The sequence below is a fragment of the Myripristis murdjan genome, chromosome 22, assembly GCF_902150065.1.
Source record: "Myripristis murdjan chromosome 22, fMyrMur1.1, whole genome shotgun sequence".
Lineage (NCBI taxonomy): Eukaryota > Metazoa > Chordata > Actinopteri > Holocentriformes > Holocentridae > Myripristis > Myripristis murdjan.
Genome location: NC_044001.1, coordinates 27,257,778 through 27,283,941, shown reverse-complemented (window position 1 = coordinate 27,283,941; position 26,164 = coordinate 27,257,778). Strand labels below are relative to the sequence as shown.

The window sequence follows — 26,164 nt, the reverse complement described above, 5'->3', positions numbered from 1 at the left end:
ATGGTTTGGTGAGTTCAGGTATGTAAGCACTGAGGGCACACTAATGGTAAAGATTGAAACTGTCACTGTCAGTGTTTCTTTCTTTCTTTTTTTTAAGTTTCAGCTTCACTACTGAACATTTTGCCAGGGAAAAACTGTCGACATATCGGGAGTCACCGACGGTGGCATACGTTTACCAATGAAGCAATGTAGCCATGCTGCATTTGTCCTTCTTTTAAGAAATTGTTTTGAAAGTTATTTTTAACTAATTTATTGTGTTTCTAAAGCATTTGCACTGAGTTTTACGTATAACTAGAGAAAATATCGAACATGAAATGTATTGCAATGCATATGAATAAAATGTTAATGTTCTTATAGAATGTGTTCTTGGCTGTTATTTGGCCGTTTTTAGCCATCAACATTGTATTACCACAGAATATAACATTCAGTGACAGTGGTGGAGGGCTTTCTCATGCTGAACAGACTTCCTTATGCTGTAGCAGATTATCTGCAGCTTTGTAAAACTCTGCAAGTACTAAAGTCTCAAATGACGGTGGTGGGCTTTTCTTGTCATGCACCACAGCCGATAAGGTATATAGTGTATGGTTCAACTGTGAAGGGACAATATTTGAATTATGATCAGATTTGTCTTCACAAAAATGAGGGAAATGAAGTCGAAAATGGTACAAATTATCCTTTATACATATTGTAGCGGTTTCTCAGACAGGGATTAATTTCAAACTGGACTAGGTTTTAATCTGGAATAGTTAATCAAGGCCTAAGAAGTGACTTCCCAAAACATCTTAACTTCAGACTGGCTGCTTCTGGACTATGGAGTCCTTGATTAAATTTAAAGAGAAAATGTAAAGTCTTGGTTTGGGAGTGTGGAACTCCAGAAACAGAAGCTGCTTCCCTGGAGGTTCAATTAAAATCTTCACTTTTAGTGTTAGTGTTAGTGAATGAGCATCACCGTGTTTTTAAATTACTCTAACAATCCTCAAAGCAATGAGCTCTTCTCACCAAAACCAAGGAAACATGGATCTGGTGGGCTATCATTTACTGGAGGCAGAGAGGGAAAGCAAAACAAGTCATTGGTAGTTTACCAAGTCATGAGGTTTTATTTCCTTGTGTTGTATGACATCACTTGCACATCAGGGTCTGGCACATGAAGTCTGAAACAAGCATGCCTGCTCTTAGATGACAACAGATTGAGATAAAAACGATGCGCTGAAAAAGTTTGTGTCTACAGCTGCTGGAACATGCAGTTCAGTGTCTGATGCGACTTATTCAAGTCAAAATTCTGACTTTTTTTTTCAGAATTCTGCAGTTAAAGCAAGGAATTTGACCTGTAATTAATCTCAGAACTGGTTTTATTTTTACACAGCCCTAGTCCTCTTCTGCAAATGCACACTACCTTGTACGGACCTTACCTCCCTTCACGCCTCCATGAGAAGGAAGGCGAGCTCTCATTTCACTTCAGTTTTCTACAGACAGTACCGGCATGCCATCAATATTTGCTTTTAGTGTTGCTGAAGGAAAGTGGAGTCCAGAAAACACATCTGACATTTACAATTAAAGACCTCAGGTAGCACCGAGCACACCATTCAACATTTACAAGCACATAAATATAAATATACTGTACATATTTACATTTATACATTGTTCAGAAGGCCATGCCTTGATGTGAGTGGTAGCTTCTACTCAGCTGGTCTGGACCAGCCCAAGTCACATCTAGATTCAGGCACAGGATCTTTTCATTCATTGCACTCAAAATAAGGCCCATCTGTCCGACTAGAACACCCCTCTAACACTCTCGACATGTAGTAAGATGTCCTGAAAGCAAGCAACTAACCGCATTTGTACACTGACATAAATCTGCAAACAAGAATAAAAATGTGCAATTCATCCTACTAGACCACCTGCTTAGATATTTATCCTTCACCCTGGTTGTTGTACATGGAAACACATGACTGCACTCTGAAAGAGACGTGGCTGAATGAGGATGCATTTTAAGGGGAGATATACAGAGGAATACATTTAATGGTTGTATAAAAAGGGAAACCCTGTTTCAATATTTAACACTGACACCTTTTCCATTTAAGCTTGAACAAGGATTCTTAACTAGCAGATGCAGTAGTATGACATCATGTCAGCATGGATGCATGGCCTACACTGCTAACATGCTTGTTTTTTGTTTGTTTGTTTTTCAAATTACACTCATTTAAATTTTAGTACTGCATGACTGGAGCTGCTTAAACAACATTCTAGGCCAATTAGTTAGCTAACAATGCCAACTGTCAATACCACAGATAAAAACAAGGGAAAAACTCTGAATTAATGAGATAATGGTGAGAATTCTGAGAAAATTCTCAGTAATTAAAAAAAAATCCATGAAAACTTTTGTCAGAATTCTAAAATAATTATCTTATCAATTCAGAAAAAAAAAAAAAAAAAAAAACATTTTTTCTTCCAGAAGTTTTTCCACATGAATGCACTGCACTTCCATTAAAGACAGTGTTAGATCATGAGTGATTTCCAAACTGGGTGTGAGCAGACAGGCAGGCGGGTCGTGAGAAGGCTGCATCGATGCTTTCTTTTCAATACCAAACTATGGAAATGTTTAAATCATGCAATATAGACACAATTTCTCCATCCATTAAAGCCCTAAAACACCACTGACCACGACACTGTGTGTAACCAATGATGACTGGTGAAGAGCAGCAGCCTTCTAACTTATCTGGCATCATCATAACTGTAGTTTTGGCATTTTCATTCTTCATAACTCTTACTTTTTGGCTCATCAGTAAATGGCAGGTAAACTGAAAAAAAAAAAAAAAAAAAAAAAAAAAAGACAGCCAGAAATATTTGTTGCGAGCTGTAAAACTGCATCATGCATTATTTACATCCTGTACTTTTCCGCTTCATGCTTTCGAGGCTCCTGCATCGTTCAGATGACACCTCCTGCAAGAACGACAATGACAACATGTACAGGTTTTTCTTTTTGGTGGCTTAACACCGGAAATGTTGTCACCACAGAAAAAATAGTTGTGGTGTAGAAAGCGCCACATAGTTATAAGCAGCTTTGCCCTGACTGGCTGATGTCACAGCAGGTGTGGTGGACAAAGAGGGTCACTCTAGCTGGTAGGCAGCGATGTGAGCCTGGCCCAACACTGTAAGTCCAAATTATCTACTGGCTGCCTGGCTGGGGAGCTCAATTTATTGACCTGCCAAACCAAAAAAAAAACAAAACAAAGAATGGTGTTAATTTTGGACCCTCACAGCAAAGTATAAGACTTGTGTCAAACTTCCCATCAAATGAGATTAGTGTCCATTGCCGCCATCAGACAAAATGCGGCTGGGCTCTGTGAACTTGGCTGTTGCTATGTAGAACAGGGCAGGACCGGGCACCAGGGCCAGCAGCGGCAGGTCTTGCTCCAGCTTGTCCAATCGGGAGATAGAGATGATGCCGTAAGCATGGAGCAGCCAATGGCTGAAGAGGACAACAAGGCGCTTCTTCTTAGCTACCAGGTTCTTGAAGGACTGTGCGGGTACACACAGAGAGGAGGAGCGAGAGAGGCAGAGAACATGTTAGTAACAAACTAACAATGCAGCCTGTGTGTTTCAGTCAAATGAACTATATAAACAATATCCACAAGCATACAGCACACAACAGCAGGCAACAGGACCATAATCATTTAGAGTGGCACAGTCATTTCATGATCTAATCCAGTGGTTTTCAAAGTGGGCTCTTGTAAATGTTTGCCTTGAGGGCCTTCTGACAGGTCGACAGTGAAATGAGAACAGCTGAAATGCTTGAGAAAAGTATCTGGATGCAGCCAAGCATCACTGATCTGACCTTTAAATGTATCATTTTAATAAACAGAAAAATAGTTCAGCTAATTTTTTCTTTTAAAATTTCAGGTTATTTGTTGTAGTTTTTTTTTTTTTTTGCATTTTTTATGGTAACTGTCTTGTACTTTTGGGCAATTTTATTCACTAATGCTCCAGTAAAAAAAAAAAAAAAAAAGTCGCTAATTTGACAATCAGTTAATTTTACTCTTAATTCAGCCACCCTAAGTTAATGATACAAAAAAGCATGAGTGATTGTTTTAACACAACCTCCTTGACTCTTTGTCAGTGTTAAAGATTGGCATCTAAACTATGTAATAGTTAATACAGACAAAAATATCTTTTTTTTTTTTTTAAATCAAGATCCCTGAGGCAAAATCATTTCAGATGGAGTTCTACAGCTCCATGAAAATCATCTTGGGGTTCCAGAACATGAAAAAGTTTGAAATCCCTCAACTAATCAATGCATTAATGGGTAAATATGCCTTTGTCAACATAACCGTCTTTAAATTAGACGTGGGTCGTATTAATATGAACTCCATATCTTGAAGCATCAAAAGGGTTATAGTAGTTTCAAGAAAACACACAGTGTGCTGCCACCATGATTACATAGTGCTCCACATACCATGGAGAGTGTCATCTCACAGGATGTGCCTAATTTCCTGTCCACTGTGTGCATGTGCACTTACTCATATGCACATGCACATGCACACACAGGGAGGAGACTATAGTTACCTGTATTTCGGAGGCAGACATGTAAACAGCCAGGGTGACCAGTGACAGCACCAGGATGATGTAGGGAAACGCATAGTCTGGAAGAAACAACCAGTCAGTCAGAGCCGCACAATTCACCTCGTAATAAATAAATAAAAACAAACAAAATTTGAAGCAATACATTCTCAGTGAAGCTCTCGTTCTCATGACAGGGAAGGATTTCACGGACTAAACTTTGTGGATGTGTTACACTCACACAGACCATCAAATAGCACTGTGTGGGGAAGAATCTGGACTATTTAAAGATCTGATCTTCTTATGTTCACTTTCACAAGTATGTATTCTGAGAGTCAGAGAATACAGAGGAATTAACCCTCTGGTCTCTTCAGCTCCTTCAGCTTCAGCTTGATATTAAATTCTGGCCCAAGCCCATTTCCTAGCAGTGCCTCTACTTGTCGAGAACACTCACACAGCAGCCCTCCTCCCACAGCCTGGAGCACAGTGAGGATGGGGAAGAAGTACAGAGCAGCGTAGATACTTTTGAAGCGATCAGACTTCCCCAGACCGCATGCTATTTTCTTGACCAACAGGGGGCGCAGCAGCATCATCAGCACCAGGCAGAATGCATAGTAGATTAACACAATGGTGTACCTGAGGAAATAGACAAAAAAAAAAAAAATACAAGCCATGGACAGAGGAGGGTTAGACAAAGAAGACTGAGCAACCAAGCTGATATTCTTTTCAACTCTGTGTCATTTTTGCAATGCTGCAAGAGGGGCCAGAAACAATGAGACGACAGCTTGGGATGGGACAGCGCATCCCAAAATTCATCAGCCCACTTTACTGGCCAACTAGTTTTTTTCCAACATCTCCAAATGTTTGGTAATTTGGTCGTGAGGGCTGAAGCTGCCATGTTTAGTAGATCTAGTGAGGATATTCTGATGCACTTTTTGCTTTGGGTTTTGGACAAAAACATGCTGCCCAGTGCTCACTCTATTCTAACCAGGTTTTGAGTATATAGTGTGTTCACATGATAAAAGTATGAAAATGCAGAATGAGAAGAGTAAATGAGAAGTTTATGAAAACCAAAAATAAGCCAAAATATCTGTTGAGATATATGTTTTCATATGTTAGCCATTTTTCAAAATTGGTAGTTAAAAGGTGTCAGAAGATCATACGACGTAGGTCACATGACACAGATGTGACGCCTCATTTCTGGTTAGTAAAAAAAAAGGTGCAGTATCTTGAATGTCTATCACACTGACTGTCAAAACATTATCCTACAGGGTTGAGTGTACAGACGGTGCTGTTTAGTTTAGTTATTGTGATGCAGCTTTTAGGTTATAGGACATACTGGAAGCTTTCTTTTACAAAGGTTCAGTATGTAATACAGTGGTCCCTCGCTATAACGCGGTTCACCTTTCGCAGCCTTGCAGTTTCGCGGATTTTTTTAGTGCAATTTTGCATGTTCTTTTTTTTTTTTTTTACACAGCGCATTGTGTTCTGCGTCCTGATTGGCTAAGGGACTGTAGACCATTGTCAGTCAATCTCCTCCGTGCCGTGTCTCCTGTACAGTACAGAATGCGTTCATCTATAATACTGGACTTATTTTTCTACAAAGGTTTGAACTTTGAGAGTTTAAACAAGAGAGAAAAGTGAGAAAATGTTAATGCCTGTCTGAGAAAAGTGTATAAAGTGTGTAGTGAGGGGTTTTACAGCCTTAAAACATCTATAATAATTGTAAAAAATAAAGCTGACTACTTTGCAGATTTCGCCTATTGCGGGTTATTTTTAGAACGTAACTCCTGCGATAAACGAGGGACCACTGTATTGTGCTTGTTCAAATGTGATAGGTATTTGAAACAGTGCCACTATATTGTAACTACTTACAGTGGGTAGACAGCTTCCTGTGTGCAGTGTAAGGTAGTGACGTAGTCCGGACTGGGATTATATAGCATGGTGTACCAATCTGACAGCATCTGGACACGGCATGAGCGGATACTGAACATCCCCACCGGCTCGCTCACTAGCAAGGTGACCACAGCCGACACACTGCACTCCAGCATGGCTGTGATGTGCTGCAGCAAAGCACTGGAGCTGAACAAAACAAAGGAGCACAGGATGAAACTCTCATTGTGGCAGAAGACTGCTGCTGAGGCAGCACACCAGATAAATATAGAACAGACTGTGCATAATAAATCTGCAATGCATCAGTGGCATTACGTAAAACACAATCAATGAAAATCTGTCAGCATGTGATGTGTCATGTGATTGTTACCCACTGAGTGATTTGCACTGGAACATACAATTCCAGTGTAAGCATGTAAGTGTGTGGGTGTGTGTGTGTGTGTGTGTGTGTGTGTGTGTGTGTGTGTGTGTGTGTGTTGGCGCGTTGCCACACCTCTTCTTGCCAGAGTACCACTCTATGAAGAACCAGTGTAGCACCAGTGGTAACATGGCCATGAAACCCAGGTACAGCCAGTCGTAGAGCTCGGGGGATTCTGAACAGCGCTCACACACCCTCTGCAGATTTGTCCGCTCTCCACGAGGACAAACCTAGTGACACAGGAGGGAGGAGAGGGGAAAACACAGATGGATGTGACTGGGACCATGCAAGAATGAAATACACTGGAAAGCTGATCAAACAGTTGATCAAATTAAACTTTTCTTATTCTTCATGCTGTTAATTGATGTTTTTTGTCGAATAAATTCAAACACTGAAGTTATGCACTCTCTGTGACAGACCACACCTACCACCACACTCCCTTTTGGCCAATCAGCGTGAAAAGTTTATCAGCTTTCTTAGCCTTATGACTAGAGATGTTCCAATAGCATTTTTTCCTTCCCGATAACAACTCTGATACCTGGACTTGCGTACCGGCTGATACTGATCCAATACCACTGTGTTAAAAAAATGTAACAGCTGTATACTACTAACCCTTTCAGCACCTTAACTGTTTATTTATTTGGAAGTGGTGATTCCATGGGGCTTAATCAAGTCGGACAGTTCCCGAATCCCAGTACGGGGCGTCGGGTTCTGCCACTTGGTTTCCTGGTTTCATGGTTTGTAGCTTACCCTGTGCCATACCATCTACTATCTGTATATTTCATTTTTTCATATTTATTATTACCATCGTTTCAACATTTCAACATCTCCTATTCTTAGGTCAGTTTATTGTATACACTTAGCCCTTATTGTCTTTAGTGTACATATTTAGTGTATTTAGTCTCTATTGTATATACAGTTGTCCCTCGCTATAACGCGGTTCACCTTTCGCGGCCTCACAGTTTCGCGGATTTTTTTTTGTGCAATTTTTTTTTTTTTTTTTTTTTAATCTCCTCCTCCTTATTTTTCTCCGAAGGTTTGAACTTTGAGAGTGTTTAAACAAGAGAGAAAAGTGAGTAAATGTTAATGCCTGTCTGAGAAAAGTGTATAAAGTGTGTAGTGAGGGGTTTTACAGCCTTAAAACATCTAGAATAATTGTAAAAAATAAAGCTGACTACTTCGCGGATTTCGCCTATTGCGGGTTATTTTTAGAACGTAACTCCCACGATAAACAAGGGACCACTGTACTTCTTAATTTTTATTTTATTTTATGTTTTTTATTGATGATGCTGCTGTAACGTGGGAATTTCCCAGTTTGGGATCAATAAAGTATACCTATCTATCTATCTATCTATCTATCTATCTATCTATCTATCTATCTATCTATCTATCTATCTGTATGGCTGTGATATGACTGAATCTGAAGCCTTGCCTGATATACACATTCCACTGTAAAACACTGCAAAATTACTGGCATTTTTTTTTTTTATAGTAGTCTGTGGTACACTGACTTAAGAAAGCAGTGAAACATCAGGCTATGTAACCTTTTTACGCACATTTTTTTTTTTTTTTTTTTTTTTTTACAGTGTTGTGTTTCATGTGTCAGCTCTATAGACTGCTGACCTGCAGTGGGTAATCTCACCCCAGAAAAACACAACCACATGTCAGGATTTTTTTCAGACTCACATAGGCTCTGTCCCAATTCAAAGGCTGTACGCTACCTAGGTCGTATTTGTAGGCCGCTTACGTCACGGCGGCGCGACAAGTGCTGTCCCAATTCAGTTTTACCGCGTAGGGTCCTGCAAATGCAGCCCACAGATCCAGCCTATTTTTGACTAATCTGCAGGACACACCTCCACGATGCTTCGCGGCCGACATCACAGCCTACTTCCCAGGGTACCTTTCGGTCCAGTTGAATTTCTGGATCAGCCACCATTGCTGGAATTATTAAACATGTTTTAGACCGTCTTAATGTTTATATCATAACGTTTTGATAAGTTTTCGTGCCTATAATTACCACCATAGATTCGGTTTAGCTGTTAACTGTATCCAAACAACACCTGGAAATGCAAGTTTAGTTAGATGAGTTAGATAGGCATTTTGCATGATGTTTCCATAGCAACCATCAGCGCATCAGGTACGTTACAATGTAGCCATGTGTACAATTACTTTAATTGGGATAGTCTGTTGCAATTTGTGAGGTGTAACAATTATCTTAATTTTTTGCATCTTCATGAAGACAAAATAATTGGTATAAGTATCAGAACAACTCCAACTATGACTAACCTTTTCCACAAAAAAAAAATCCATTCAAAACTTTTTGAGAAATCCTGCTAACAAGCAGACAGACTGAGGGCAAAACTATAAACTCATCAAACGCTGTTAGCAGAGGTAAAAATCAATGTAAGCCTTGAAGCTGTAAATACTAAGAAAAAGATTTTGGATGCTTCATAGGTGTGGATTGTAGACCTACTGCATTTCTGCCATGCTGCTGCACATTTTAATTCACCCTGTTTGCAAAAAGAGATGCACCATGGACAAGGTGAAAACTGAAGACAGCGAGCATTGTTTTCTCCCCCATGAAGAGTTTTTGTTTTTCTGTGGCGTGACAGATGAAACCTGGACAGGGATGTTTTACAAGAATTCCTTCAGACAGGTTCCTGCCGTTCCATTTGTTAAAGTTTTGCTCCAAACGTGTGAAATGTGCATCAAGTTGACATGAGCTCTACAATCCAAATTGCTGCATGCTCCACAGAGGATGTCATACAGGGTCCACCAGGTTTCATTTCCTTTTTCAGACCGCTTCAAATGCAATCTAAGACTTCTTTCATGACCATGCAGACCAAAGACTGAAGGATAGGGAAAAACGGGATGGAACGATATTGGGAGAGCTTTATGAAGCTTTATGTTGTTTCAATTTCATGCATGACTCCTTTATGCTCACACTGTGTGTAATGTGAGCATTTTCTTAGGATTCAGCAGAGGATGTCATGTTTGCTTCCAGGAATTGGCTGAAACAAAATGCACTACATTTCATCCACCTCTCATTAAACTTAACATTTTGCCACTGTAGCTCTGCGGTGGCAGTGAAGCTGATTAAATTCATTTAATTCACTGTGCATATGACAAATCTGACAAATCTAAGGCTTTCCTGTGGCTCTGTGTTTTCTTGTGGTGCCTCTAAGTTGAAAACAAGCAAAGAGAAAAATAAGCTACATAAAAAAAGGTTTCTGATTTCAAATGAAATTATGAAAGTTACTTCATTATCCAGTCAAGTTTAAGACCTATGGAAATCTTACTTAAGTCATTTTATCACTTTTTTAGGCTAAAACTCTGATTGTTGTATTAATTACTTTTTAAGGACCAATAGGAACCCTGTGAACTACAGATGCATCACTACTGTCATGCATTTGAAGTGGTTTTGTGTTGAAACTCATTCAGATGCTGAGTCTGTGTTTCAAATGTGTTACAAAAACTGAACATACAGTATTTAGAGATGAAACCTCTTATTAATTCATAGCCATGATCAGTGATGAGGCATAAATGGCACTGCCTCACAATCACACATGCACAACCCCCACCAGGCACATCTTTTGTTTTTGTACTCACACCACACTCTCCCATGACTGATTCATTGATCATGATCCTGCCGCAGTACAGGCCTGGACATGTGGAGCTCATGGCCACAGCTGGAACAAAACAGAAGCACTTATTATTACAATAAAGAGCAGAAAAAAAGAGGCTGTGACATGAGTGAAACTATAAACTGTCTTGCAAGGATGCTCTGATATAGCGGCCATGGCCACTGATTTAAATCGGATGATTTTCATTCCTAATGACTCAACTGATACTCGCCAAACTGGCTGATCTAGAAAAGCGATCATTAACAGAACTACACTCGGTGTCCACTTTATCAGCTCCACCTGTACAATCTAATGCAGTTCAACACAACAGCTCTGCCATAAATTCTACCTTTTAACAAAGTTTATAATGCTTAGTTTTTGTTGACATTGTGAAGAATGTGTCGATTTAATTCTATGTTTACTACTGAGGTTATAGTTTGCAGAGGTCTTGTACTGGACTACATTATATTGAGAGGTGTTTCTAATTTTTTGTCCTCCCTATTCACATACACGAGGGGGACAGAATATTGGAAACAGCTCTCAGTAAAGTGCAGTCCAGTCCAGCAGCAGCACTAACTATGAGCTCAATGCCAAACATAGAATTGAATGAACACCTATGTTACCGTGACAACAAGAAAAGCTGAGCATTATGGGCATCATCTTTATATCATCCTATTTGATTTATTCATTTGTTTTGAATTTTAAAGAGAAATAAAGACGTAGGCCTACCCTATTGAAGAAGAGTTGTCAGTTATGTCATAGTGGGCAATGGTTTTAATTTATTTTCAACTCTTTCATTTGTTTTTTGTTTTTGTTTTTGTTTTTTGTTTTTTTTTTTCAATTCAATTTTTTAATTTTTCATTTCAATTCAAAACTTGCATCATATCATATCTGTCTTTTATTGATTTTTAAATGCTCAAAAATATGTTCCCATGACTCTCTGGTCAAAATCCTCAATAAAACTCATGCCAACAGATTTTCTAATTGCCACACACAAAATAGGAACAAATAGTAGAATCCTCATATTGAACAGCCAAATCCTATTTGACTAAGAAAATTATGAGTCGGGTACAGTCCTACTGCATATCCCTCCATACTCTCCTTCTGATTGGCTGCTAATCATTGCTAATGTTGGTTAGGTTGTCTAAGGTTGGTTTGGGTTAGCCAACCAGAGACAGTAGTAGCAGCAGGTCTTCCTGGCTGGCATACTGCGTATGCAGGCCCAGCAAGAACTTACAAATGCCCTATAGGTTGCAAAATGTGGAGAAATAAATTAATTTGCCTTATTATTAGGCATCAACATTGAGTTAACACACACATATTGGGGAAAAAAGACTTGAAAACATACCACCCTCCACTAAAAAATACACTCGGGGAAACACTGAACATCATATATTTAAAGGTCATATGAACTGTGCAGATTTCTAGTTTATGTAGCCTTTACAAGCATTTATTCCTCATTGTGCTGAGCACCCCTTTGAAGAGCCTCAAGGGCCCCTGGAGGTCCCCAGACCCCATTAAAAAAAAAAAAAAAAAAACACTGGGCCAGTCTATGTAGCCTGGTGAGGAGCTGCCCAGCGATCAAACAACAGAGCCTGTTAGCTATTTCAATACTTAGCATTTTCAAGAAGTCCACAGTGTACCAACAGTGCTACCTAACTGGCCAGGCATGTTTATAATTGTCATTTTACTGCCCTGAAAGCTCCATGTCCTGAGTGCAGACTGTGGCTGGGTTAGCCAGTGAGCTAGCAGCTTGACAGCCAGCCGCAGACAGCATCAGGGCTAGCTCACCTTCACTCAAAGCTAACACTAACAGCTGAAGTCAGATGACAAAAACGACACATTAAGCTCTTTGTAAAGCTACATGTAATCTTAACTTACCCATTTTGGGCCAAAATAAAGATGTCAATTTCGACACGGGAAATCGACTTGTTTGGACAAGTGACGTCACCTCCTTCTACTTCTTCTTCTTTTGTTTTTACGGCGGGTGGCATCCAGCTTTATGGCGCATTACCGCCACCTGCTGCCGAAATAAAAGAAGTGCCTCAGTGAATAAAAACAGAAAGAAAGGGCAAATCTACACCTTATACGTTCTCCTCCATGCTACGTTTAGCATTTCCTTCAAGTTACATATCAGATAGGTCCAAGTGGGTCTAATAAAACAAAGGATTCAACATTTTACAGGGGTTTAATACGATTAAATTAGATTGAAGCAGCTACAAGGAGTTTTTACTGGCAGTCTCAGTTTAATACTGATGTATGTATATGACCTACATAAGCAAACGAGACCATCAGCGAGAAGACTGGGTGTGTGCTGCATTGTTGTTGGAGGCTGTAGTGGATTGCTAACGAATGCATTCATTTGTTGAACCATTTAGAAGAGGTTTTTGGGTTCTTTGGAATGAAGCCCTCAAAATGCTGTAGCCTATAGGCTAAATGTAAGCCAAAAAATATTTATTTGTGTTTTGTGTTAAAAGCTGTTTCTGCTAAAAAGACAAAAAAGAAAAAAGAAAAAGATATTCAGAGTTAAGGGTTTGCTTTTTCATTTTACTGTCCCACAATGGAAAACCCATTTTATAGGTTTGCTTAACAGAAAGATGGCTGATCCCAGTGTACACTAAACACCCTCTAAAACACCCTAAAACTTGTTGTTTAACAATAATGCTCATAATAATAATAATAATAATAATAATAATAATAATAATAATAAAGCGTTACACTGACCACCCAGATCCAATTTTAACCAAAAAAGATGACTTAACTTGTATCCATATTCATGTTTCGTGTAACCGTATGGGACCATACATACAATGATCCACCAGCAGTTACTGTGGCAATGGCATGAGACGTCACTGGAGGCTGAGAGCAGATCCATATGGAAGGCGTGGCTTCAGAGAGAGAGAGAGAGAGAGAGAGAGAGAGAGAGAGAGAGAGAGAGAGAGAGAGAGAGAGAGAGAGAGAGAGAGAGAGAGAGAGAGGAGGCTAATGCAAAGCCAGAGCCCAACATATTCCTCTTGTCTGTCTGTTTTTGCTGGCTGACACTCGGAGGATGGGAGCTGCGTTTTGCTGCCACGCTGATTCTGCTGTTTGGCTCCAGCTGCGCGGAGGAGCAGGAGACAAAGGCGCTGCTCTCCTCCGGCTCAGTCTCTCTGACACCGGGGGCATTTAAACACCGAGAGTGAACGACGCACGCAGGCGGCGAGCAACACACCGAGGCTGCCGATGGCTCTGTCGACATGAAGCCTGTGTCTGCTCGGAGGAAACCTGTGGAGAGCTGTGGCGTTCAAAGGACCAAAGTTGACAGCAGGAAAAACAAAGGGGCCTACCAAAAACAACCTATGAAACGGATCTGATCAAGAGGCATCCTTTTGTTTGTTTGTTTGTTTGCTTGCTTGCTTGCTTGTTTGTTTGTTTGTCCTTAATAATCCGTGTGGTGTGATTGCTGAGTGAAATATTGACATGCAGAGGGGTAGCATAAAAACCAGGCCTGATCACAGAGAAATTATAGGGCGATATGCTAATTTAGGGACAGTGACAAAGATAGGAACAAGATGTGCACCTGTATATTCCAGCCAAATCTCCACGCCATGACAACAACAACAACAACAACAACAACAACAAAAACAAAACTTAAGGGTAAGTTAGCCATCTCTGCGTTGGGGCCTAGAAATAAACAGGATATCTGTAAGTAAGATTATTTTCAATATTTTGACTGACTGATTATTTTCAGGAACCTTTGCTGGTAGTGACATCAACAGAAACCCACAACAGCTGAGGTTGTAGATCATTTTAACCCCAACCTAGGTGAACATTCATATCCTGTAACACCACTGCCGACATATAAGTGTATTGAATTATTACATTACAGTGCTTTCTATAGATGAATGCAGCAGTTAGTACACTACACATAGATATGTGCTATACCATTTAGCTGTAAATACAAATGAAAATCCTACAACTACAAAGTGACTAAATATAACATGGTGATATCTGAAGAGAAAAAAAAGTAAGGTAATGCTGTTGGATTTTGATATGCAGTTTTGTGTTGTGTTCTTTTAGATTCATGGCAGCAGTGAGCTCTTGTAGGTAGAAGTGAGGAGATTAGGTTTATTCGCCACCTTTTTGACAACTGGCCTGCAGAAACATGCTCATTAATAAAAGACCACTCACATTAACACTGTAAGGTCCATAACGATGACATACGGAGATGTATGGCCAGTTGCCAGTTTGGATCTGCTGCAAGGACAGACATCCATCACAGATACTGTTTCTTAATGTCAACACAAGTCACTCTGCATTCATATTTAACCTAAAGTTAGCCTGATCTGAGCAGATGTGTGTGTGAATGGAGGGATGAATTTCATTTCATCTGTTTTGTACTTCATCAATGGATTTGCCTTTAAGCACGGCCCTGCAGGGCAACAGTGGCACCAACCACACCACTGATACCTCTAGCTCAAGCTTCACCCACCAACTAGGCACGACGTCACCTGTTGTTCCAAGGTAAGGCCCATCCACCTTCTCATCTTTTATCTCTGCTTTTGTAATTAAAACTGCACAACACATGGGAAGCAGTCTAACAGTCTCTGGACAATAGGCTGACCAGATGTCCCTAAAAATTTGAGACAGTCCCCAATAATGAGCAGTTATCCTGGATCACAAATAGATAAGACTGAATGCCAATTTGATTAGTTATAACCTAATACAGGTGTAGGTAACCATGTGCCATGGAGAGCCGAGAGTCTGCACGCTTTCATTCCACCCAAAAACTCCACCAAGTGATTCCACTGATGACCTCACCTTAAAGCAGAGAGGAAGAACTCATCAGTGAAATGACATGGTGGAGTTTTTGGTTGGAATGAAAACCTGCAGAGTCTCGGCCCTCCATGGTACATGATTTCCTACCGCAGCCTAATAAAACATTGTGAAACATTATTTTCATGTTTCCCACTACAGCATGTATACCCAACCTGAGCCCGTTGGGACCAGACAGGTCAGGCCGGGTTTGAACTAAAATTTGGAAATTATGGCTGGGTTTGGGTCAGGTTTGATGGAAGACAAGCAAAATACTGAGTTTGGGTCGGGTTCAGTTACTATCACGAGTTGGGTAGGACAAAAGTATGGGGCCCAACTCGCACTCTATTGTCCGCATATGTGCTCTGCAATGTCCATAGCCTTGTGCCTTGCCATAACCTATTGTGGCTGTTTTAGTTTTATATTAGTAGTGTACCGTAGTGCTGTGAAGTGAGCCACGCATAGCAGCAGCACATAGCTATCGCATTGTTGAATTAAAACATTTAAGGAGGGAAATTACACCATCCATCACTGACATGGAGCCCAGTGTCCTGAGACCTCATCAACATCCAGCCAAAAAGCACTCACAAGATCCAAACAAAACATTTTGCAAAGTTGGCATTTCTCATGGAGGACAAGCAGGTGTCAAACTGTGTGCTTTTTGTGATGAAGACAGCAGAAGTTGCAGTCGTGAGGACAGAGAAAGTGTAGCTGCAGGCAGCCATGGAAAGAGTGACGTGCATCGCACAGGCAGGCGTAACAGGGACCACACCAATAAAATGAATTTAAAAAATGAATTTTATGTAACACATAATGATTTTCACACTACTACTTACAAAACAGTCATTGTGTTTCTTTTTCCCAATGTTAGACAGTAGACTTCATGTTCATGAACAAAAATAATGCATTTTAGTGCTGAATTTTGACTTTCACGCGTTTTACTGTTACTTAATGTAATGTACTGAAGGCCAAGCCCACTGTGAACATGTGACCATGTGACCACTGTATGTGATGTAGGTGGACAGCAGCTTTAAGGTACCATTTACATGCAACCAAAAATCATGGTTACAAAAGAATATTGTGGATCCTAACCTAGACTTAACTATCTAAATCTGCTCTTAATTAAAATGCACTGAATGATGAATCTGACTGTTTGTAAACTAGAGGCTGTGCTTTAGCATTTGTTATTAGCATAAGTAATGCCCCCTAAACACTATATTAGGTAGAATGCAAACTGGGCCATGTATTTTTATCCAAACCAGATCCGAGGCAGGAGCATAACCCGAACTCGGCAAGAATTCTTTTTTTGTGTCTGAACCCGACCCGAGCCTGAGATTTTGCTTGTCCTGTATCATGAAAATAATGCAGACTTGGCCGAACCCGACCTGAACTGGAACATAATTTCTAAATACTTGTCTGAACCTGTCCCGGCCTGACCCATCAGATCCCAACAGGTCCCTACAGGCTCAGGTTGGCAGCTGTCGTGCTGTGTGCAAAATACCCTGGCAGACTCCTCCAAAACAAGGATGTTGGAAGAATGACTTAAGCAGTGCTGAAATCAGCTGTTTGTGACTGTGTGATTTATGCTGAGCCATGCTACAAGTCAGGTTTCCCTCCTTGGGACAATAAAGGTCTGAACCGAACTGAACTGATATTCTGTTAAGTAAATTTTAAAAAAGCAAAAGTGATTTTCTGGAGCATCACTACCGGCATTACAAGAACATCAAAAAGTTAACTATGGCAAAAAATCTGTGATGCCCTGAATGTCGTCTCAGCAGAGGGACATGCAGTCTCTGAAATAAAATGATAATAGTTAAATATTAAAATGGAGACCTAAAACCTTGGCTCACATTGCAAATATTACTCAAGCCAAGAGCCCCGAGGTCACAACTGCAGGACAGGACAGACACAGACAGAGATGAAATTGTTCTACCCCAAAACCTGACCAGCAAAGCTAAATCCTGGTGTTTTTCTATCACAGTGCTTTCAGAGGCACAAAGATGATTTTAACAGCTTTGATGAAGAGACAATATTGGTTAATTTATTGTTGTTTTCATGGGCACAGTTACACAGTTGATGTAATAACCAGCAGCTACTATAGCTGCCACCCACACTCCCTTTTAATGCTTTGGTTGACCCCCTTACGTAAGGAATGGCAAGCCAGCATGTCCAAATGGAGTGCACCTATGACTAACTGTGACCCTGTGAGTGAGTGAGTTTCATCTACAGTTCATATGTGTTTCACATCTAAAAATACTACATTCATAAGAAACTGAAACGCACAATCACTGCCATGAATGAAAGAGAAATACGGCAGCATTTAGCACTTTTGGCAGTCTTTGGTGCCATCTAAGTGCTTATACATCAAAACTGTAGTCCCCTGGCAGTTTTTTTGCTTTGATGTACACGTGTTCACACCCAAAGTTGCTCCTCACTAAATATTTAGAGATTTTTTCCTCTCAGTTGCATCCCTAGTGCACTCCACAGAGGCAAAGTTAAGGGTTTCAGTGAATTCTCTGAGAAAGTTAGGGAATATCAAAAAGCAGCTTTTTTCATTATTACCAATGGATCTCAACTCTGCTTGTCAAGATTCAGAGGCCTGTTTGTGTCATTGTAGCTGTAAATAGAGTTAACTTTAGTCCGTATGGAGAACTTTCACTTAAGGGCAAGAGTAGGAACCCTGGCAAAGGTGAAATTAGCGCAGTGGTTCACATTCCACACGATGCTGCTGTTTTATTACCTTCAAGCTAGTTAATTACATTCATCCGACTCTCTGACATCCCAGGTATAAATCGGTCTCTAATTAATTGGCTAAAATCAAAACCAGCGGGGCTCAGATTCCCCTTTTCCATCATCAAAGAACCGGCTCCATTTCAGTTTGCACACCAAATTTTGAACCGTTCTTTGCATTTCCAAAGATTGGTTCCCAAACTGAAAAGTTGGCTCTTAGCTGGGGCCAGATAATAGTAGTTCTCAAGCAGGAACTTAGTGGGCATGTAATATTCTACTAAGGATAAGTGGTTTGAAAATCAGTGAATGAATGGACATATCTTACTTAGCACTTGTTAAGCTGACTAAATGCTGGGCTATACTCCATAGCATGTAGATGGCAATAGTTGTATAAACCACCCATCTAAACAGATTAATTGGACTATTGCCTCATTTAGAATAAAGTGAAGTAAGGTTAGTAGTAAGTAGCTTGTGTCTTTGAGTCCTTGTACTCGTCTGCCGCCCTGCTGCCCTTACACCCAATCAATGGAAGTGGACTTACAGCCACCCTCACACTTGATTCATTCAGTTATCCTATTATACTGTTGTATGTACTGTCATTTTTTACTGCTAATATCATGACCCCTCCATGTTTCTGGTTCCCTAGGGTTGTTTCCATAGTGACCAGCCTGGTGACCATCACGACAGAGGCCACAGTGGTAATCTCAGCCTCAGGGAACCTATCAGACTTCAGAGATCAGCAAGGGAGCGATCTCAGACAAAACCAGCCAGCCTCAACTCCATCAGTGCTGAGTGCCGCCGAGAGGAACTCTGTCCTGCAGGGCATCACGGTGGCTGCCCAGGCCCTGGTGCTCCTCTCCATCTTCCTCCTGTCCAGCCTGGGTAACTCAGCAGTTGTCATCGTCATCATCAAACACCGACAGCTCAGAACAGTGACCAATGCGTTCATCATGTCGCTGTCGCTGTCGGACTTCCTCACAGCCGTTCTCTGTCTGCCGTTCTCCTTCGTCATGCTCTTCAGTAAAGACGGGGTCTGGATGTTCGGGGATCAGTTCTGTGTGGCCAATGGGTTTTTCAATACCTGCTTCGGGATCATCTCAACCCTGACCATGACTCTAATATCCTTTGACAGATACTATGCCATAGTGAGGCAGCCGCAGGCCAAAATAGGACGCCAGAAAGCCACTCAGTTGTTGGTAGCTGTATGGTTAACTGCTGTTATTTTTTCCCTGCCATGGTACCTGTTAGTCCAAACACCTACAGAAATCCATAAGCGGGGTTTCTACCACTGTATGTATGTATTCCACTCTGGGACCTCCCGTATGGGCACAGCTTATAGCATCTTTCTTATTGTAGTTTGCTACCTATTGCCATTCTCTCTCATGTGTTTTTGCCATTACAACATCTGTAAGACAGTTCGGCTTTCTGAAATCCGTGTCAGGCCAGTGACCACATATGCTTACTTACTACGATTCTACAGTGAGATGCGAACAGCAACCACAGTGTTGATTATGATTGTTTTTATTATTTTTTGCTGGGGGCCATATTGTTTAATGGGGTTGGTTACAGCAATGGGGGACTACACATTCAACCCTGCCATGGACACAGTGGCTATCTGGCTAGCCTGGGCAAATGGAGCAATTAACCCTCTAATTTATGCCTTGAGGAACCCCAACATTTCCATGTTACTGGGCCGCAGTCGAGAGGAGGGTTATCGGACTAGAAATATAACTGCATACCTGTCCAACCAAACCCAGAACCATGAGATTCGGCTGAACCAAGCGGAGCGGATCAGGGACCACTATGTGAGTCGGGTTGGAGTGAATAACAGTCGGCTTTCGAGTTCAAGTCCCGGAAAAGGGGGAGGAGGAGAGGTGGCAATGTGGGCCTGTAAAAACCCTGCTGTGTTTTTCTGCCGAGACGCCCAGCCTGACATCACAGCGTACTCCAACTCTGTCAGCGCTCCAAAAACAAAGACAGCTGACACCAGCTTGTGACATTTTGGAATTTTTTGGGGAAAACTGGACTATTTTAAAACATCTTTGTTTGTGGACCTAAACAAGTCTGCTTCCAGTTTGAGACATTTTTTTTAGGTGATAGAGTGATAGAGAATGAAGAATGTAGCATGTATGAATGGATTATGGCTGAATTCATGCCTAATTTTCAACTCCTCTTACTGATCTGATGTGTAAAATAAGACAAACCTTGAAGAAAGTTCTCCCTTTCTACGAGGGGTTCTCAAATGTTTTTATGTCACAGACACCCCCATTTTTATCGCATTGAATCCAACAGCCATTCCCTCTCATTCTCAGATTGGGATAACTTCTGATGAATTCATTTGTAGTGAAATTTAACAATCATTTTGCCAGGGAAATCTCTCAAGCCCCTGGGAGCCCCTTAGTGTCTCACCAAGGTATAAATCTCAGATTATGTGTTCATGTATAAAGTTCAGTATATGTGTGTGTGTCATTGTGGTGAAAACATGTATATACTGCAACATGCAACATTTCCTTAATCCTAATCTACAAACCTGTGAGTTTTTGGAAATGCCTGCCATTCTGAAAACATACTGTACATGACCACTGATCAATAATACAACATGGATTCCTGATGACATAATAAAAAGACATTAATGTTTATAATCATTAAATCCAAAAGCTTTACCTCTGTCAACCTCAGTATAAGTTTTCGCGTTTACTTTAAGTAGAAAATTGGTGGTTCATTTGAATTGCACATTACACTAATCAAATTTGCCAAAGATATACAGTCAAACAAGATGGTCAGAAAAATCGCACATTTCTAAAATGGTTATTTTATGTTGTTTCTATATCGCTTAGCAAGTTTCTTTAATAAGCCAAAATCTACACAGCAGCGCCACACGGCCAGTTAAAGCAGATAATTACTGAGCAAGTTTACTCTTCTCAGATGAAAATTTGAAAAAATCTGAAATATTTTCCACTCGTTACTGTTTCCTGACGCCTCAACACACAAGATTTCACCAGTTTCTTGAGTTGAGATTGCTCAGCTGTTCATGCCCGTTTTCTCTGTGCCATTAACTTGTGTCTAAGTGATACAGAGGTTTTCTACCTAAGCTACTGTAAACAAACTTTGCAGGTCAGCCTATTGAAGGAAATACAACTATACATGTTGGATTTTTAGTTTGCCTTTATTATTAACAGACAGGTGACACTTGTAGACACTGTAGAAGTGAATGAGCTCACTGGCTGTTAGTCAAAATTAACAAAATGCCAGAAATCGAGATTGTTGAAAGATTCAACAATTTATATCAATCAACAATCTACAACCTTTAACAGATAATGATAAAGATAAATTGATAATTTAATAATAAAACAATGTAGAAGCTCGGTATTTTAGTCAGCAGGAAACATGAGCTTTGTTTAGTTGGCTGAGTTTGTTTACGGATGAATGAAATATTCTGTAAAATACTGTTTTACAATTCACCAGCAAAGCCACTTAGCCAATACAGACCACAGTAATGTCATATTAATACACATAAATATCAAGTTTTCTCCTAACATTGTTTTCGCATTGTATTTACAGATCTTTTTCACACGGCATGTGCAGTGCTGCCACTGTGGGCTGTGCATTCATTCACTCATGAACACACTGACTGGTCAGTCGCTCACTCATCGCCGACCTGTGAGGGACGTTTAGTAGGCTGTTGTCCGGGGGTCACGCTGTCTATGTGCAACCAGGAAATGCCAAAGCGACACCTGGTGTGATTTTACATTATTCAGTCTGTAGTGGCCAAATATAAAGCACAACAACTTAGAAAAATGGAAAAGCCAAAGGGTATCTAAGCTCTTTTAGAAACATGCGGTTCACTTTGCAGTTGAAGGCAGACTATACGGCTTCAAAGGGGAGGAAATTTCACCTTGTTATGATGAGTGAATGACGAATGCCACTCAGTTCTCAAAAGAATAGAACTTAGAAATGCCTCAGGAGTTCAGGACATTGTTTTTGCTCCATCATAACCAACATATAAGAGTATTTCACTCCATTGTTCATTTTTTTTTGTATATTGGAAATCAAGACATTAGATTTAAGACATGCATTTGACAGTGTTACATCAATTCTATGGGATATTTGTGTTGTCATGCACCTGAAGGGTTTCCTTCTTCCTCAGCCTCATCCTTACAATCAGTAAACAAAGCAGTGCACCCTCCCATTTGAAACTGCATAGTCTGTCTTTCATACCAATTTTACTCTGTTTATAAATTTTTAAAATACCTTCCCCTGTCTAGAACAAACACTTCATTCTCAATGTCCTGCCTCTAAGGAGAGGGATGAGATAGAATAGAGTGGCATCAAAACACAACATCCTGCATCTAACGCAAGGGATCAGAGGGGGTTGAGCTCTTCAGTATTTTTTGGCAAGGGTGGCGTTCAAAGCCACTGATGAGCTCAAGCTGTGACATTTCAAAGGGCGCCCTGCTGAAAGCCGCCTCTTTGAGCCGGCACCCGACTTCCTGCATGCCACAGCAGTAGGCTGACAGCCCACTTTAATGTCGCAGCCCTTTTACTAGTCAGGCTGCCATTTTTCCAAAAGTGTGAATGGCTGACAGCCGTTTTGAGGCGCTGGTCTTCAGGAGGTGGTGCTGCTTAGCCACTGATGTTAGCAAGCAGCAGTCGAGAGCAGATCCTGGCCACGTCTTTTCATCATGTCTGATATCGCCTGAATGTGCAATATCTGAGAAGGAAATAAATTTGAATGATATGGTGATTTGAAATTTTTAAGTTGGCACTGTACATAAAGGAACAGTCCTCAAAAGTAAAAACTGTCATTATACACATTATTCTCTGGGGAACCAGTGAGTGCTACAAAGTGGTCTGTTTGTATGATAGTCACATGATTTGAACACCTCTGCTTCTATAGCTGTACATGCTTCATATGAATTGCTTGTTTTAGATAGTTATTTGAGACATTCATACTATCTAAGTACATCAAAAGCACCAAATCACATTTGAACATGAACTTGTACTCACCTTCTTGTGGCCTGTCAGCAGTGGCACTTATGAAGGGCTGGACCTGTTATCCTGTCAGCTCACCTATGAAGAGCAGCAGATGCTAGTATTAAATGTATTTCTCCAAACTGCCCCTTTTCTAATGGTACAAGGCAGAGAAAAGTCTGTGAGGAGACTTGATATGTCAGTTACTGTAACTGATTTAAGGCTTTGTGGGAATGAGACAATATACCATAATATTTTACTCTTGTGCTACATATGTAGAACACATATTAAGTTAACAGTGAGGTCTGTGAGAGTTGAAATACCCAAAATAAAAAGTCTCATGTCTTATAATGTTTGTATAGTGTGTGTGTGTGTGTGTGTGTGTGTGTGTGTGTGTGTGTGTGTGTGTGTGTGTGTGTGTGTTGAAATGTTAATGCCTCCTGAGGCACAGAGCTTGGTTCAGGGGTGGCCCCTATAGCTCCTATAGATATAAAGAGATGTATCAGTTCTTCTATCAGGGGTGAACAGTAATTGAATAGAACTACTTTGTTACTTTGTTAATTACTATTTTGTGTATCAGTAATTTTACTGCGATACTCTGTCCACCATGTGGCACGGTTCTGGTTGCTGGAGGAGTTGGAGATGAGTGACTGGAACGTGATGGTGGCCTTGATCTCATTCAGCCTTTGCTTGACTTCCTGGGTATAAACCTGCACCAGTGCTTGAGGACAGGAGGCATGGCGAGTACAAGTTCAAATGTCACAGACAGGATCAGGCCTGATGTGGCAGCACTGGCCATTCCATTGCAGTCTGTCAGGTACTGGCCTGCCAAAAATGCAAGCAGAGGATCAGCAAAGTGCATCCTCCCCATGGCCAACACTTGTCTGATCTTCTGATGCAGGCCAGCTGAGGTAAGAAGTTCTTTGTGACAGTCTGGATGTGGAAAGGTCAGCTAGACTCTCCACAGCTTTTGTGGCATCCAGAGCAACAGGGAATGGCCACAGTCGTTTTCCAATGGCGAAGGATCACTGGTCCTCAGTGGCACCTGTGGAGGGTACCACCAAAATTTGTCCACCTTGATAAAGTCCAGCTGTGCTGTCCACCTGAACAGGGCATTGGATGTCCATCTCTGGTCCACTTCAGGCAAGGTGTGTATCCACAACAGACTTGTTGTGCTGTAAAAAAACAAACAAAAACAGATAAACACATAAATAAACAAATGCATATTCAATTTACTTTATTATCCCTGGAAAGGAAACTTGTTGTGCAGCTACTTGTGAAATACATAAAACATTAACTACAAAAACATACAATAATTCAAGACCACATTAAATAAAGTAACATGAAAAAAGATAAACACAAGGAGCTCATTCACAACTATAATGGAGACTTCTCTAGTCACCTCAGCAGGCACATCTCACCACCTGCACATATGGATGTTGTAAATTAGCTAGACATCTGATTTACATCTAATTTATTTAAAAACAAAACAAAACAAAGCCAATGGCAGCTCTTGCATAATCATTGTACTGTATGTCCTCATTATTGGTTCTAATAAGTTCACCAAAACAAAACTGAGAGGAGCCCTCAAATTTCAGTTAACCCTTCAGTTAACCCTATTTTCTCGCCAACACGGACAAACTCTTTCATATGCATATCGGCATTCATGAAGGACGTTTCTTGATCAAATATGGCAAATTGTGGGCGTGTATAACGTGGAAGTTGAGGCCCGTGAACTTGCATAATATTTCAGGTAGATTTGATTTGTGAAAGGAAATTGCTTATTGCTGCGCGTACGCACGGTTTCAAAAATCGAAATATTTTTCAGCGCACGCACTTTTCCTGTTTTGTGCTTATGTGACCTTTTAGTGTAGAATCCACGCACCCAGGCCTGGCGATAAAACCCTCAAGAGCCACCTCAAGTCTCAGCGCAACGTCAACTGTGTCCCTCCTGCAGGACGCCTCAGGACGCCGCAGCTCTGGATGCCTGGCTGTATGGAGACCTGTTACGCACGAGATGTCAGATGTCAGCAGCAATGTAGATCAACAATGTGTTGTGGAGCACATGAACAGCTCAGTGGAGCCAACATTTGACAAGCAGAATATGCGTTTTACATGACTGGACAGGTCAGAACAGCACGTTCAAATACAATGCTCAAGAAATCTTTGAAGTGCTCGTTGTGTTTTGCACAATGTATTCTGTGTAAGATGCCGACCCCAGGTCGAAAAGAAGTGCTCTTAAATACATTAAAATCGTACTTGAAGTCCATCCAGTATATTTATAGTACATTTGTATTCTTAGCATGCTTACTTGAAGTGCATTAAAGATGTATTCTCTTGCACTTTAATATACTTGTCAAAAGAATACTTTGAATACATTAGTATTTAATATATACTTAGTGATGCTTTTAAAAAATATGCTAATACATAAGCATATTTTTATTTACATTTTAGTATATTTCCACAAAACATATTTATTTCATTCTTACTTAAAATACCATTTAGTATTACTTTGTATAAGTATATAGTTTACAAAGTCAACTTTTAGTGGGTTAAAAATATATTTATGCCATTTATTCTTGAAAGTGTACTGCAATATATTTTAAGCATTTGCATAATAAACATGTGCTTCAGCCCACTTTTCAGAAGTATGATTTTAAGCATATATTTTTTTCAACATTTTAATGCATTTTACTGAAGCATATTATTTCACCCACTTAAATACAGTATAGCTATAATTCATGTAAGCGCATACAATATGCCATCTTCAAACATCTTAAAAGTCACTTTCAAAAATCTGTTTTATTCACTCTTAATGCAGTTTCATTTGACATTTGTTTGACATTTGTTTGCCATATGTGGATAACCATCACTAGTTCATTTATGAAAATACTACACTAAATGGGAAGAGTTATAGGAAGTCTGAACACTCCACTCCCACAACCACACAAACAACAGCAACAGTATAGATAGATAGATAGATAGATTTTTATTGTCATTGCACAATCATAATGCAACGAAATTAGGGCTCAGTCCTTTCGGTGCAGGGGAGAATAGAAAGCATCGTGCATCTTGCTAGTTGAATAGCCAAGTCCAGTAATAGATGGCTGCAGCCATGTCTCTGATATCAGAAAAAATGCAACAGTCACGGAAACACTTGTTGGATGTGCAAGCACAG

The 26,164-nt window shown here is 40.4% G+C and overlaps 2 protein-coding genes across 2 annotated transcripts; one reads left to right on the top strand and one right to left on the bottom strand.

Annotated features, from left to right (window-relative positions):
- Positions 1-1,074: 1,074 nt before the first annotated feature.
- On the bottom strand, positions 1,075-12,466 carry jkamp (jnk1/mapk8 associated membrane protein). The gene is made up of 7 exons (XM_030082081.1): positions 12,373-12,466; positions 10,478-10,557; positions 6,944-7,098; positions 6,433-6,639; positions 5,012-5,193; positions 4,564-4,640; positions 1,075-3,519 (listed from the first exon to the last, which is right to left on the bottom strand). Exons 1-7 carry the CDS (start codon positions 12,374-12,376, stop codon positions 3,301-3,303), a joined length of 924 nt encoding a protein of 307 aa, XP_029937941.1. The 5' UTR covers positions 12,377-12,466; the 3' UTR covers positions 1,075-3,300.
- Positions 12,467-13,477: 1,011 nt separating this feature from the next.
- On the top strand, positions 13,478-20,905 carry gpr135 (G protein-coupled receptor 135). Its single transcript, XM_030082080.1, has 2 exons — positions 13,478-14,994; positions 18,662-20,905. Exons 1-2 carry the CDS (start codon positions 14,879-14,881, stop codon positions 20,010-20,012), a joined length of 1,467 nt encoding a protein of 488 aa, XP_029937940.1. The 5' UTR covers positions 13,478-14,878; the 3' UTR covers positions 20,013-20,905.
- The last annotated feature ends 5,259 nt before the right edge of the window (positions 20,906-26,164 follow it).